At 45.0% G+C, this 13,406-nt stretch overlaps 1 protein-coding gene across 2 annotated transcripts in view; it reads right to left on the reverse strand.

Moving 5' to 3' along the window:
* Nucleotides 1–1,780: 1,780 nt before the first annotated feature.
* The window catches only part of LOC141804896 (E3 ubiquitin-protein ligase DTX4-like), a 32,790-nt gene continuing 21,164 nt past the window's right edge, over nucleotides 1,781–13,406 (reverse strand). For both annotated transcript variants that reach the window (XM_074689573.1, XM_074689562.1), the window contains exons 5-12: nucleotides 5,715–5,776; nucleotides 5,190–5,351; nucleotides 3,771–3,832; nucleotides 3,281–3,447; nucleotides 3,057–3,210; nucleotides 2,525–2,614; nucleotides 2,291–2,389; nucleotides 1,781–2,205 (exon numbers count right to left, since the gene is read on the reverse strand). In XM_074689573.1, the coding sequence (XP_074545674.1) occupies nucleotides 2,074–2,205; nucleotides 2,291–2,389; nucleotides 2,525–2,614; nucleotides 3,057–3,210; nucleotides 3,281–3,447; nucleotides 3,771–3,832; nucleotides 5,190–5,351; nucleotides 5,715–5,776 (928 nt within the window). In that variant the 3' untranslated portion in view covers nucleotides 1,781–2,073. The remainder of the gene's footprint in view (nucleotides 2,206–2,290; nucleotides 2,390–2,524; nucleotides 2,615–3,056; nucleotides 3,211–3,280; nucleotides 3,448–3,770; nucleotides 3,833–5,189; nucleotides 5,352–5,714; nucleotides 5,777–13,406) is intronic.

Here is a 13,406-nt window from a genome sequence, read left to right on the forward strand (position 1 = left end):
ACTGGACTTCCCTTACCTCAATCATCAGCAACAGAAAGGCTGCTTGGTACGCCACCTTCTGGTTAGCGACAACAATTGACCCACTGACCTGATCGTTAGATTGCTATCAAACTATTTTGGGGAAACTAGAGTTTTTTTCCCAAGATAAGTTAAATTAGTCCAGGTTACCTCAAGATAACCGAGATAATGTTATCTTTTTTAATCATGATTTTTTGGGGCTTCCATATTTCCACTGTGTATCAAATGCAAACTAAAAACTCCCCCCTTTCGTGTGCAGTAAATGAGACGAACCAAACCAGGATCCTGAATCCTGAGTCAGAGCGTCGACTTGGAACTGACAACAGGCAGAAAATGAATCTTTACGTCACAGAAAAACATGTACATGGATTTTAAACTTGCTGATAAATTTCATTACAGTTCTCACTCAGATAAAAGTTTACCATCAGATTCCTTTTCCAAAGAAAAGACACAAATCAGCTTCATGTCTGTACACCATGAAAAAAAGAGTGTATTTAACAATACTGTCTCTGTAAACAAAGAGGAGCACATAAACAAAGCATCGTAACATAGATGTACAAAATAAAAACAGAGATTTACTCTAAAATAAAGAAATGCTATAAAAAAGAAAGTGTACCTCTAATATTAAAAATGAGCATTAAAAGGCTAGCATACAGGGAGAACCATCATCATCAGAGCAGAGGATGATGGGACGCCGCAGAGTACCAAAATAAAAGCATACCCTGGGAGTGTACCGTAGTATACTTAGTTTCTCACACACACTCACAAGTGTTAAAACATCCTGGTGAAGGGTCATTTACAGACCTGACTCAGACTGGACAGTGTGCACTGAGGGAGATGATGTCTTCATCCATGACCAAACCTACACTTCCTGTTTTCTAACAGACGAACCAATCAGGGGAAGCTCAGGATTACAGGGTCTTAATGGATCATTTTCAAAACAGACTCTGGTTTTTAAAGTGTCGGACGTTGTTTTCATCACAGCTTCATGGAAATAAAACACGTCTGACGTTTTTACTCTGAGCAGTTTTAGTTTCACCTCTCCATCCTCTGTACACAGCGCCTAGTCTGAGCAGCTCAGATCACAACCTCCTCAGTTTAAAGTCTCCCTGCAGACAGAGTTTAACCTCTTCAGTATCACCGCTGAAAACAAACACTGTCAGGATCTGTCCTAAAACACACACACAGTCTCACAGACACACACACATACACACACAGACTCACAGGTAGTTGAGAGAAGCATGTTGGAGTGAAAAGCAGGAGGTCAGTTATGGAATGATCAAAGTAACAATGATAGAAACTCTAACACAGGTTTGTAACTCAAACGTTTGCAGTTGTTCCAGCATCTTTCAGGCAAAGTGTAGTTCATCAGTGTCACCACAAGAGGGAGCAACAGCACCACAGTCCTGCCACAGACAGGCAGGTGGTTCAAACCCTCCCCGTCACGCTCTTTGTTAAAACTAACAGACTCAACAAGTTAGCTAAACTCTACTGCTGTCCTAAACTACATCCAGACTCCATCTTTCCTTCTTTCTTCTCCATCAGTGGTCATTTCTCTCCTCCTGTCCCCTCCCCCTCTCTCAGACTCCATCCTGTCATACTGTTTCCTCTGAACTGCTCTATCATGATCCATCTAGTTTTCCTCTCTCAGTAAAGTTAACTTGTTTATCTTTTCAGTGTTAGTACCTGTTCATTCTCACATCTGTATGTTTAGTACCTAGCTACTGAGGCTGAAACCTTGAGCTACTCCTCCTCCTCCTCCTGTCTGTGGAGCTTTCCTGTGTGTGCTGCAGCTTCCTCAAACTCCCCCTGACTCCTGAAGTCCAGACGGACCCCGCAGTGACTCCATCTTGAACGTGGTGACCTCTGCAGGACAGAATCTCTCCTCTCCGTTCAGAAGTCCCCCTGCGTCCTGTTTTTTGTTTATTTTTAAGTGCTGACAGGGGGAGCCTGACTGACTGAGTCCAGGACCTCCTCTTTTCCCCCTTGTCTCCCGTCGTCTTTAAATCCTCCTTGTTTCATTTCTATTCTTCTCCTCTCTCCCTGCTCTTCTCCTCACTTCTCCATCAGTGCGTCGTCCTCTGTGATGCCCTGAGCACGAAGCTCCTCCAGCACGTTGTCCAGGTGTCCGGGGTCAGGGAAGCCGTGTCCCGTCAGGTTGGAGCCAAACTCTGTTTTATGGTGAACCTTAAATATAGAGCAAAGCATCAAAGTGAGTGACACAGCTCAGTCTCATCCCTCCCTCTTCTCATGCTGCTTTTAGAGAGCGTACCTCGTTCCAGATGACGGTGTCAGACTCGCCTGTAGTGCTCGAAGTACCGACCGAGAAGATCAATCTGCGGTCCCATGCTACCAGGAGCAGTCTCAGTACCTGCAGACGAGTAGAAAGAGTCAGGACCATTTTTGATGATCAGCAGCAGACTAACTATCCATCAGGTTTAAAGCATGAACATGATCTGGGCTGTGTGTTTGCAGCAGTCTGTGACCGTGCAGTGAGCGGTGTTACCTTGCGTCCTTTCTCGCTGTCGGGGAGGTAGCAGTGTCGCGGGAAGCCTCTGGCAGTGAAGGGCTTCCCGGGGTTGGGGTGCTCTGGTCCCTGAGAGGACAGAAAGAGAAAGGTTTAAGAACCACTCCTAGAAAGTTTTTTTCTTTCTTAGGCTACGTTCACGCTGCAGGCCTTGATGTTCAGTTCTGATTTGTTGCTCAAATCTGAATTTCTGTTTGGTTGTTCACTTTAAATTTTTAAATGTGGTCTGTCTATGGACTGGGCTGTGAACAGCTCACTTGAAGTGATGCCAATGCTCAGTTCATCATTTACTGACATCACAGACTGAACAGTGTTTACAGAAATAAACATGGCCCTGGGTTTTGGTTTTTTTTTCCAAAGTGTAGCTGCTTATCAAGGCTAGGGGTGGGCAATGATTTTCAAATATTCTTTGTTTATGTGAAGCATGTGAACAGGACTTAAACCTGTAGACCTCTGGAGAGACTCAACCTGTGCAGACCAAGCCGTATGACCAGCAGCCACGGTGGCGTACCTGAATGCCTGGTGGGATGTTGTAGATGATGCGTACGGTCTTGCAGTCAGGATGCCCGGGCAGAGAGTGAGGGATGATGTGGTACTCCATCTTCCCCGCCGGCTGGTTGCCCGTCTTCACGCCGTAGATGGTTTTACAGGTGGGACACTGGAGACTGAGGAGATGTGTGTATTAGACTCTGTGCAGAGCGACAGTGTGAAGGTGAGGCTCTGACGTTAGCTTACCTGCCGTCCTTGTTGCCGTTGTTGTACATGGCTACCAGACACTGGAAGTGGTACTGGTGTCCACACTGTGCTAGTCGCCCCACAGACTCCGCCCTCGACACAGGCCCAACACCTGGACCCTTGTACCCAGACGGACCCCCCAGTGGCTCCATGCAGATGGTACAATCCTGAGGAGGGCAATAAGTGCTACATCAATGGCTTTATCCTGCTAATATCAGTTTAAAGCAACCTGATTGGAGATATTGGGGGTGAACTCTGGCACCAAGCTGTTTTCATTTGTTACAGTCATTAAAAAGCTTCATCTGTGAAAGCAGACTGAGAGGGTAAGGTCTTGACTTTAAATAAAAGAGGGTGAAGACATCAAATTAAACTAGAAAAGTTCTTTTTTCATGCTGAAAATGGGTTGAAATGCTAAAGCTAAAAGCAGCGAAGCTAGCTGACGTTTGCTTTTCTCAAGTAAACATTGAAAATGTTGAAACCAAGCTCATACCTCCTCAGGTGGACTTTTTACTTTCTGCAGGTACTTCTTCACCACCTCCTCTGGAGTCTTACCTACAGACAGGACAGGACAGGACAGGACAGGACAGGACAGGACAGGACAGGACAGGAGAGGACACATGTTATAAGGTCAGCTAGTGCTGAAAACACTGATAGTTTCACCCAGGAAGTGATGAAGGACAAAATTACACACTTGAAGATTTACAGACACAAACATATGATCTACAGGTCAAACCGTTTTGTGGCTGGGACGATATGCTTTACTCCTAATTTGATTCTTTAATGATTTTGGGGTACCCATTTGATTTTAAGCCCCGTTTCCACCAAGCAGTCTGGTTTAGATCAGTACAGTTTGGTACGTATTGGATCGGTTAAGTCTGGTCTTGTTTGCGTTTCCACAGCCAGCTGTGCCCCCTCGTGGTGGTGTGTTTGCTGGATCCTGACAGCCTCGTGGGTTACATAACAGCACAACATTTTAGCAGCGCGACACAGTGTTCCCCCCCCAATAAATCCAATGTAGAAGAAAACGCGAAAGTAAACAAGGAGGAACTACGGGACAGCAGCCACTGTCACACAGGAAGTGACGTTTCTACACCTTCTCCACGTTTTAGGATTGGATTGGTTTAGTCTGACACCCCAAAGGAAAAGTCCAGAAAGTGGGATGGTTCGTCTTGGTTATTTTGGGGTCTGTCCCGGGATTAGTTAGTCGAAACGCCATAAAAATGCTCGTCGTATCAAGACGAACCGAACCAAACCGAACTGCTTGGTGGAAACAAAGCTTTAAGTTGTGATTCTTCGATGTTTCTGATTTTTTGTTTGCTTTTTAACACCAGAACATGAGAAAAAGTTGAATAATGATGATAATGTCTACAGACTATATCAGGAGCCATATTTTCCAAAAGACGCACAAAGAAAAACATTTTGCCAATTGTTGGAGAAAAGTGGTAACCTTTTCCCAGCCCAGCTTATAAACAAAGAATCACATGAAGAATTAAATTTGAAAAAAAAAGAAAGAAATTTCTGAATAAAGAATTTCTATCTAGCTTTCACAGGCCATCACCAGTCAGAGGTCAGATGCTGTCAGCTGTTTCTAATCGTTACACAAAGGAGGAAATCAGAGTTCTGATTTTAACCTGAGCTGATCCTACATCTGGATGCCTGTTAGGCCTGAATAAACCCAAACCCAGACAGAAAACATCCTTCTACTGTCAGGCTCCAGCACATCTGAGAGCTTCTCTTTGTTATACTGGACGTGTGTTTGGAGCAGGATCAGAGACAGCTCGCTGCTGAACACAGATCACACATTTATGGATCTTTAAAGTCTCATGGGTCAGCTGAGTTAAACACAGACTCTCTGGCTCGTGGTTTTAAAACATTTCAGGATCACATGGTTCGGTTCTGCGTTGCTCACCCTTGCGGGCCTGCTTCTTGGTGGTCTTCCTGCAGCAGTGGCTGAAGCCTGGCACAGGTTTGATGTCGCTCTTGCTGACGGGCGGAGGGTGGAGCACGAGTTTAGGAGGTCGGGTCAGACACACAGGCAGAGCAGCGGCACTCATCAGGATACCGGTGATACCTGAAACACACCACAAGTCAAACATCAGCTCTGACCTGAAACTCAAACTAATGATATGTACTTAGCACCTTTACAAGCTCAAACACACAGCCCACAGTGCTTCACACAGGAACAGTCAATACATAACAGCAACAGGAGAGAAAAGGAGAGTCCCAGTAGAAACAAAATCAATGTGATTCAATCTGATGAATGCCATGAATTCAATAACCAATCAAATCTCTATTTATATCAACAAATCAGAACAAAGGTTATCTCAAGACAGTTTGTGAACCCCCACTTCTAAAGTCCTCTTCAAGTCTTATCAAAGAGTCTGAGACTGAGTGAAGTGTAAAGTTTCATATCTGTGTCAGTGTGTGATCTTACCAGCGAGGGCGGGGTGGACGGGGCTTGATCCATTCAGGTTCTTCACAGGGACGGTGGGTACCCTGTGAAAAAGACAACAGACTCTTCAGTGTGTGTTTTACACCGACATCTCATCGAACACTGTCCCTGGAGGCGGAGTTTAAAAACACTCACTGTGGAAAACAAACGACGGTCATTTTCAGAAATCTCAGCGAAGAACGTCACAAAAACATATCAACCTGCAAAACTGTATTTCTGATTTCTGTCATCCAGCTTCTCTTTGTCCTTTGTCTCCTTATCTGACAGTCATCTCCTCACTGCTCAGCTAACGGAGTGTGTGTGTGTGTGTGTGTGTGTGTGTGTGTGTAACTAACCACACCCTGCTGTGCGTGTGTGTGTTTTTAGAAGAGCTAATCCACAGAGTTTCCATCTACTCAGTGAGCTCAGAGATGGACGTCACAGAGCTGCTCACTGGGAATTACCTGACGTGTCAGCATCAGCATCATCGTCATCATAATCAGAACACTCAAACCCTTTGTGTCACTATTTCAGTCGTCTGCAGTGCAGCGTACGGAGAGGAATGATGGCGCTTTGAGACATCTGTTACAGAATTCAGAGTGTAGCTATAAAGGTGTGGTGAGGCAGACCTTCCAGAAAAGTCTTTGCAGCAGTTTGACACACCAACACCAAAGGAGAGCAGCAGCTCCTGTGTCCTGTGAGGTAGCAGTCTTTGGAGAAATCAGGGCTACCATGCTTAATAAATTCATCTCAGAGCCTGAATAAAGTTCTGATTCTTGGATGTTTTAACCACTTCATGATACATCAGAGATGGCTTTGAAATGATTCATAAGTGTAAATCTTTCTATCTTGTACACAGACAGCTGGAGGTCTAACCAACAGGGCAGCTCTCTGGTTAAGCTCTCAGACAATGTGGCTCTGCTGTCTCTTCTTCAGGGTTCTGAGTCAGGCCGTGGGGATACTTTATCAATATTTTTTAAACGTGTGATGACAACTTCCTTGACCTCAATGTCCAAAAAACCAAAGAACTAGTCATTGACTCGAGAAAGACTGGCCAGGGGTCTTCACCTGAGGCCAGTACTATTCATGGTGAAGAGATAAAAATAGTTGACTCCTACTTACTCCTACTTGCTGATTTGATGGTTTGTCTGTTAAGTACTGAACCAGACAATAAAAGCCTGCTCCAAGATCACTGGGGTCCAGCTGATGGACTTGAGTCCCCTGTGGGAGGAACGTGTGGTCCAGAATAATTGATCAGCCTGGTCACGTTCTCTCCTCTGACTTTCCTCTAGTGCCCTCTAGGTGGTGCAATCATACACCACCAAGGAAAACAAACAGATACTCAAACTCATCAGGCTGCTAAATGCTGAGCAGTAAACTAAAACTGATTTGTGTTTATGCTCATTTGAAGTGTCTTACTAAATGCATTCTTGACATTCTTTTTATTTCATTTATTGCGTTAATAACTGATCTGTTGGCACTGACAGGAGGATGTGAACATGGATATCTGTATGCAGCTGTGTGTGCTTTGCAATTGTTTTTTTATTCTCTATTTATGTTGTTTTAATGAGGCAGTGTGAACTGCAAACTGAACTGCTCTTCAGGGATTAATCAAGTCGTTTTAGTCTGAATCTAAATCTGAAACATGAAGTTTCTGTAGCAACATGTCACGTCAAAGTTACCAGAGAGACACTAAAAACAGCCCTGGTTCAAAAATAGTGATCATGTGATCATGAAGCAACCAGCTGATATCTGAACATGTAACCACAGCCGAACAGCCGGGTCAAACTGAGGCAGTGAAACACACACACAAACACACACACAAACACACACACACACACACACACACACACACACACACACACACACACACACACACACACACACACACTGGGAGAGGTCTGGAAGCTGTAGTGAAGCTACTGAGTGTCTCTTATTGACAAAAACCTCTGGCTGAGTGGGATCAGTGTGTGTGTGTGTGTGTGTGTGTGTGTGTGTGTGTGTGTGTGTGTGTGTGTGTGTGTGTGTGTGTGTGTGTGTGTGTGTGTGTGTGTGTGTGTGAAAGAAACCACACAGACAGTGTGAAGGGGAGGAGAGTAAACAAAGCGGAGGCAAACAGCAGAGAGCTGTGATGGTGTCTGACATAAGCTCAACACCTGGTCACAAGCAGAGACCAGGCGCTCAAACATGAGTGTGTTCATTGCTCTTTTAAACAGCTCAAGTGGGTCACTGACCCGTTTTCAGTGGGTCGTGGGCCTTTGTTTGAAAATTACCTGTGCTTTTATTTTGAAGGAAGTTTTATAGCGGAGTCTTGTTTATTCATAGGCCTCTACAGTGGGTGAGGATAATGCTCTTCGCACTCCACACAAACTACATTGGATACAGGTTTTCTCACATTTAGGACAAAGGGTTAGGGTGAGCAGAGAGGTGTTGGCACATGAAAGCATAAAGCCTGTTTTTGAAACAAAATACCTTTCTTTAAAAAATGGACCTGTTGGGCTCATTTGAAGACTACTTTAACATCAGAGGACAGCGGATATAACTAATGTTAGAGAAGTTGAACACTTGGGTCACAGCTTGTCTTGAGGGAGGATAATGGCTTCCAAAGCCTGACCAGTTCAAATTGTAATTGGAAATCTGAATTTCCGAGCCTTAAAAATAGTATTATTCCATGTATACAGAAATACTGCCGTTATGGCAAGTTTTTGCTGACATCGCAACTGAAACACTTTTAACTCAAACATGACGTCATTCCCACTCCCGACTTCCCAGTTCCCAGTAGAAAGGGAACGCAGCATAAGACCCACTGCTTTAAAACCAACAAACATTACCCTCAGTGCTGCCACCTACTGGTTACTGGAGCCTTAGGACGGAGGTTGCCATCGTGGAAATATCAACGACAGCTCACTTCACGAAACTGATGCCACCACACAGACACTTGGCTAACTACTATGACACAACCTTAAAGAGACAGCAGCTTTTTCAACAAGCTGGGATATGGATTTACTGAAACACCAGTGTCAGAAAAATATGGATCTTTTTGAGCTGGAAATCGAAAAAAATGAAAAGTTCCAAAAGAGGGACCATAGGAACAGCATAAATCCAAAAAAAAGAAAGCACAACAATACCCACTGCTCACACACAGCTGACCTGGAGCTGGTAATAGCACTTAGCGTGTTAGCTGTGTTAGCACAAAGGGGATCACAGAGTGGGGACCAGAGGAGCGGAAGCTGAGTCACAGCTGATTCTGGATTAGCTTCATGAGACTCATCAACACACTTTAGCATTGACCCAGTTATGAGCTGATAACACACACACACACACACACACACACACACACACACACACACACACACACACACACACACACACACACACACACACACACACACACAGGCTTGCCCTGAATCAGACTGGGGACAAATGACAAACTGCTCCACCCTCTGGTCAGGTTTATAAATCTCATCCAGGTTCCTGTTGAGTTCAGCAGCTCCCCACAGTTTGCTCTTTTTGTATCTTATGGCCTGAATACACTGTTAGCAACTCCACTCTGTGCTTTATGTTCCAGCAAACACTAAAAACATTTTTAAAAAAAACAAGCCCTTTACTTTAGACACACCTCTAAAGAGACAAGCCTCCATCTCAGCAGCATTGAAATGATCTGAAGCTGTTGTGTTGACATGTCACCTCTCTTTGTGTCCTCTCAGGTAGGATCATCACGCTACAGGAAGTGTTGGAGGAAGTTCAGCGGCTCAGACTGAAGAACAAAAAAGAAGCCTGAGAGCTCTGAAAAAGAAGGATCCCGTCGACGCCTGGAAGGGGGATGGGGTCTGAAAGGGACTCTGGTCTCCTGACCTCCTGTGACCCTGCCCTCCGCCCTCATCACACGCCCCTCCAGCTTTGTCTCCCTGCCCGACCCTCTGCTTCTCCTCTCTGTCCCCTGGGCCCAGATGGACATCAGCTGGGCTGATAGAGACCCAGAACAATCACACACTCCCACACATGCTCACACACATATTGTCACATGCACATAAAGGCACACACACATTCCTATGGACACACACACTCTGCAATGTGGACAGGAGGAGTGTTTCACAGTGATAACAGGCCTCATCCTGACCCTGAAACACCACAGAGGCAAATGTTCCTCTGTTTGTGTGTGAGCAGTTTATCCAAGGTTTTAATATGCACACACACTCCCACAATCACTAATGACACTGTACCAACAGTGCCCTCTACAGGCCACACACGGTAACAACAGACAACCTGTTGTTGAGGTGAACAGGTGTTGACAAACTCTCACTGCTCTACTGTTCCTCTTCTCAGTGAGGAAGTTATACTCCCCCCTCACACACACACACACACACACACACACACACACACACACACACACACACACACACACACACACACACACACACACACACACACACACACACACTGCTATTCTTTGTCTCAGTCCTGAAATCCCTCACCGGAGAGGGAGTGAGAGGCGCTGTGAGCACACATTCTTCTTCTCTGCCCCCTCTGGATCGTCAATATTTACTTTTACTGAGTGTGAGTGTGAAGGACAGTGTCGTGTGTGTGTGTCTGTGTGTCTGCGTGTGTGTGTGTTGGCCTGATTTCTTGCACCACTGTGTGATCAATCTTTGACAGTTTGCTGACTTGTTTCTTTGTCTTGCTCCCCCCTCTGTTCCCATGAGCCACCGTCTGTGGGCCCTGTCTGAGACTGAGACCATCCCCACACACACACACACACACACACACACACACACACACACACACACACACACACACACACACACACACACACACACACACACACCTCCTTCTCAGAGCTGTGGCTGTCTGGAGGAAACAACAATCCCGACTTGGAGCAGCACCATTGTCTGCATCTCTGAGAAATATCCCAGTTATGAATTTTGATCAGTGCTGACAAGTTCCTGAGGGGGATTCAAACGCTTCACCCTCTACACACACACACACACACACACACACACACACACACACACACACACACACACACACACACACACACACACACACACACACACACACACACACACACACACACACACACACACAATGAAGGGAAGAGAAGCCTCTGAATGAAGAGTTAGGTTGAAGCTCAGGTCTGAAATTTTCTCAGGAGAGCAGAGAGAAGTTTAACATCAAATAAAGAAAGGAGAAGTGGAAAAAGCAGAGAGAGACGGAGGAGGGAGAGGAGGGAGGAGGGGGCAGAGAAAGAGGAGTGGAGGCTCAGCATTGTGCTGCTAATGCAGTCCAGGCTTGGCTAATCCAACAAAGGTTTCTGTGGAGACCAACAATGAGGCTCTGAGGGGCCCAGACTGCTGAGACGCGACGAGAGCGAAAGGAGGAGGGAGGAGAGGAGAGGAGCCAGGGAAGGAGAGGAGGAGAGACTGGGGGGGTAGGGTTACAGGGGGAGGGGATACATCCAGAAAAATCTACATGTGAAAACCCTCTGACCCTGCCCAGTGTGAGATCAGGTCTTATATCTGAGTCCAAACTCCAAGCTTCAGTGTTCTGAAAAACTGGTGTTCAACACGTAGATCAACACTTCTTTAACACGATGCAGAGCTCAAAAACAACTCTGAACTCAAGGAGAACTCTGGAGGTCTGCAGGGCTAGAGCTCAAAAACACCTTCCTCTGTATCCTCACCACACGTACACACACACAGGCCTTATTAAAAGCTTTCAGTCGTCACAGTTTCTAAGGATCAGCTAAATGCTAACAGCTACATTCTCATGTGCTTACCGGGCACAAAAAGTCAGAGAAAGAGAAAAACAGGAGGAAGAATGGGGAAAAAAGAGTTAAGGGGAAAGAAAGTGAGCAGAAAGGAGGCAGGAGGCCAAACAGAGGTTTGAGGAGGGGGAGGAACGAGAGGCAGAACTGGGGGAGGACGGCACTTTGTTTACGGAGGTGGAGGAGGAAAAAAACAGAATTCTAAACAGGATTGAGCGTAATCTCAGAGAGGTGTACAGCAGAAATACCATTCCTCTCAGACTGGAACAGTGAGCCAATGAATGAGGCTGAGGTCTGACCGTGGGCACAACAACAACAGAGTCATGAGACCGAGTTTAAAATTCTGGCTCAATCTGGTCACAACGGATCAAATCGAATGGGAATATTTGTGTGTTTGCATCCAGCTCTGCATGCTCAGGCCTGTGTGTTTGTGGAAGAGGTTCTGCTTGTTTTGACATGTGAGTGTGTATGTGATAATGAGCTGATGGTCGTTCTACAGGTGCATGTCTGAGCAGACTCAATCAACGTTTACGTTTGCAAACAGCGTGAGAAAATATGCAGCTCTGAATAACGGCAGAGTGAGAGGATAATAATGTGGAGGTGTGTTATCTGTGTATGAAATGATGGTTTCCTGTTTGCTAATTACAATCACAACATTCAGTCAGAGGGACGCTGTTTTTATCGTTCTGTTCTGATCTATAAATTGACGGCTGAAATCTGCTCTTTGTTTCTACTGTGACCAGAGGCCAGGACTACGGAGCTGGATTTTCTCTTATGGAGGTAACTTCAGGCTTCACCCTGGGTCTTTAATAAAACACATTTACTTTCTCCTGAGCAGGTCGATTTCTGAATCAGACATTAACGATATAAAAGCACCACCTCCTGACCAATCGGGTCTTTTGGAAAATGGTCTGCCCATTCTTAGAAGATCCTGTAGAATCAGTGGGTGGATCATGAAAGGAGCGCTTAGGAGAGAAAGAGTTGGACTCATATAAACGAAAGAAAGAGGACTGAGAAAGCGCTCTGCTCCAAACGTCTGTGCCATAATAAAGTTGAATGAGAGATCAGAGCGCTCTTTAAATAGTCCAGTGAATAAATATTGTATAAGAGAATTTACGTATTAACAGTCAGCAATTTTCGGCTAGTTTTCCTGGATTTTGCTCCAGCAGCAGTATTGCTTTTGTCCTGAATAATGTGTTTGAATTCTTCATACTTTTGGAAAATAACTGTCTGCTCCTACAGGGTAAAGTAGGCTGCTCTGCAGGGTTTCTCCTGTTGCTCCACGTTTGATTGATCTAATGTTACAAACTCCACCATTTTCATGGGAGCGTGCACTGATCAATAGTTGGAAACCCTGGGATCTTTATTCTGTGTGAGTAACTGATATCGCAGACGTGTTAGATCCCACTTCATAGTACAGGTCTTGGGTCACTCTTGTTAAAGAGATCTTTATCTTAATAGCTGTATTCCATAACACGTTTTTGCAAAATAAAAGCGATATTTCTGAGCTTTCCATTAAGTAAAATTGTGCCTTACTAGTGTTTCCATTATGACTAGAATTATGCACAACTTGAGTAAAATAAAACGGAACATCTGTCTGGACGCGGCACTAATGATGATGCTGATTCAGGAACATTAGTGTTTTTGTTTACTGGTCAAACTGTCAGCCGTGATCACACCAACTAAAACAGACAGAATGAAACACAGAATAAAAGTCATCATCTCCAGCTCACACACACATGCACACACACCTCTGCCCCTCCCTCCTGCTGCTCTCAGCCTTCAGAGCTGTTACAATATGAATGCCAGAGTCCATATGTGTGGAAGTGGACAGGAGGTGAGGGAGGAGTGTTGTTATGGCAACATTATTATCATCATTAATATCAAAACTTCTGAAAAACCACCTCATGAGAGCGTAAAAATGTATTTTT

The sequence above is a fragment of the Halichoeres trimaculatus genome, unplaced genomic scaffold, assembly GCF_033239565.1.
Source record: "Halichoeres trimaculatus isolate MK-OKI-2021-1 unplaced genomic scaffold, fHalTri1.1 fHalTri1_scaffold_2, whole genome shotgun sequence".
Taxonomy (NCBI): domain Eukaryota; kingdom Metazoa; phylum Chordata; class Actinopteri; order Labriformes; family Labridae; genus Halichoeres; species Halichoeres trimaculatus.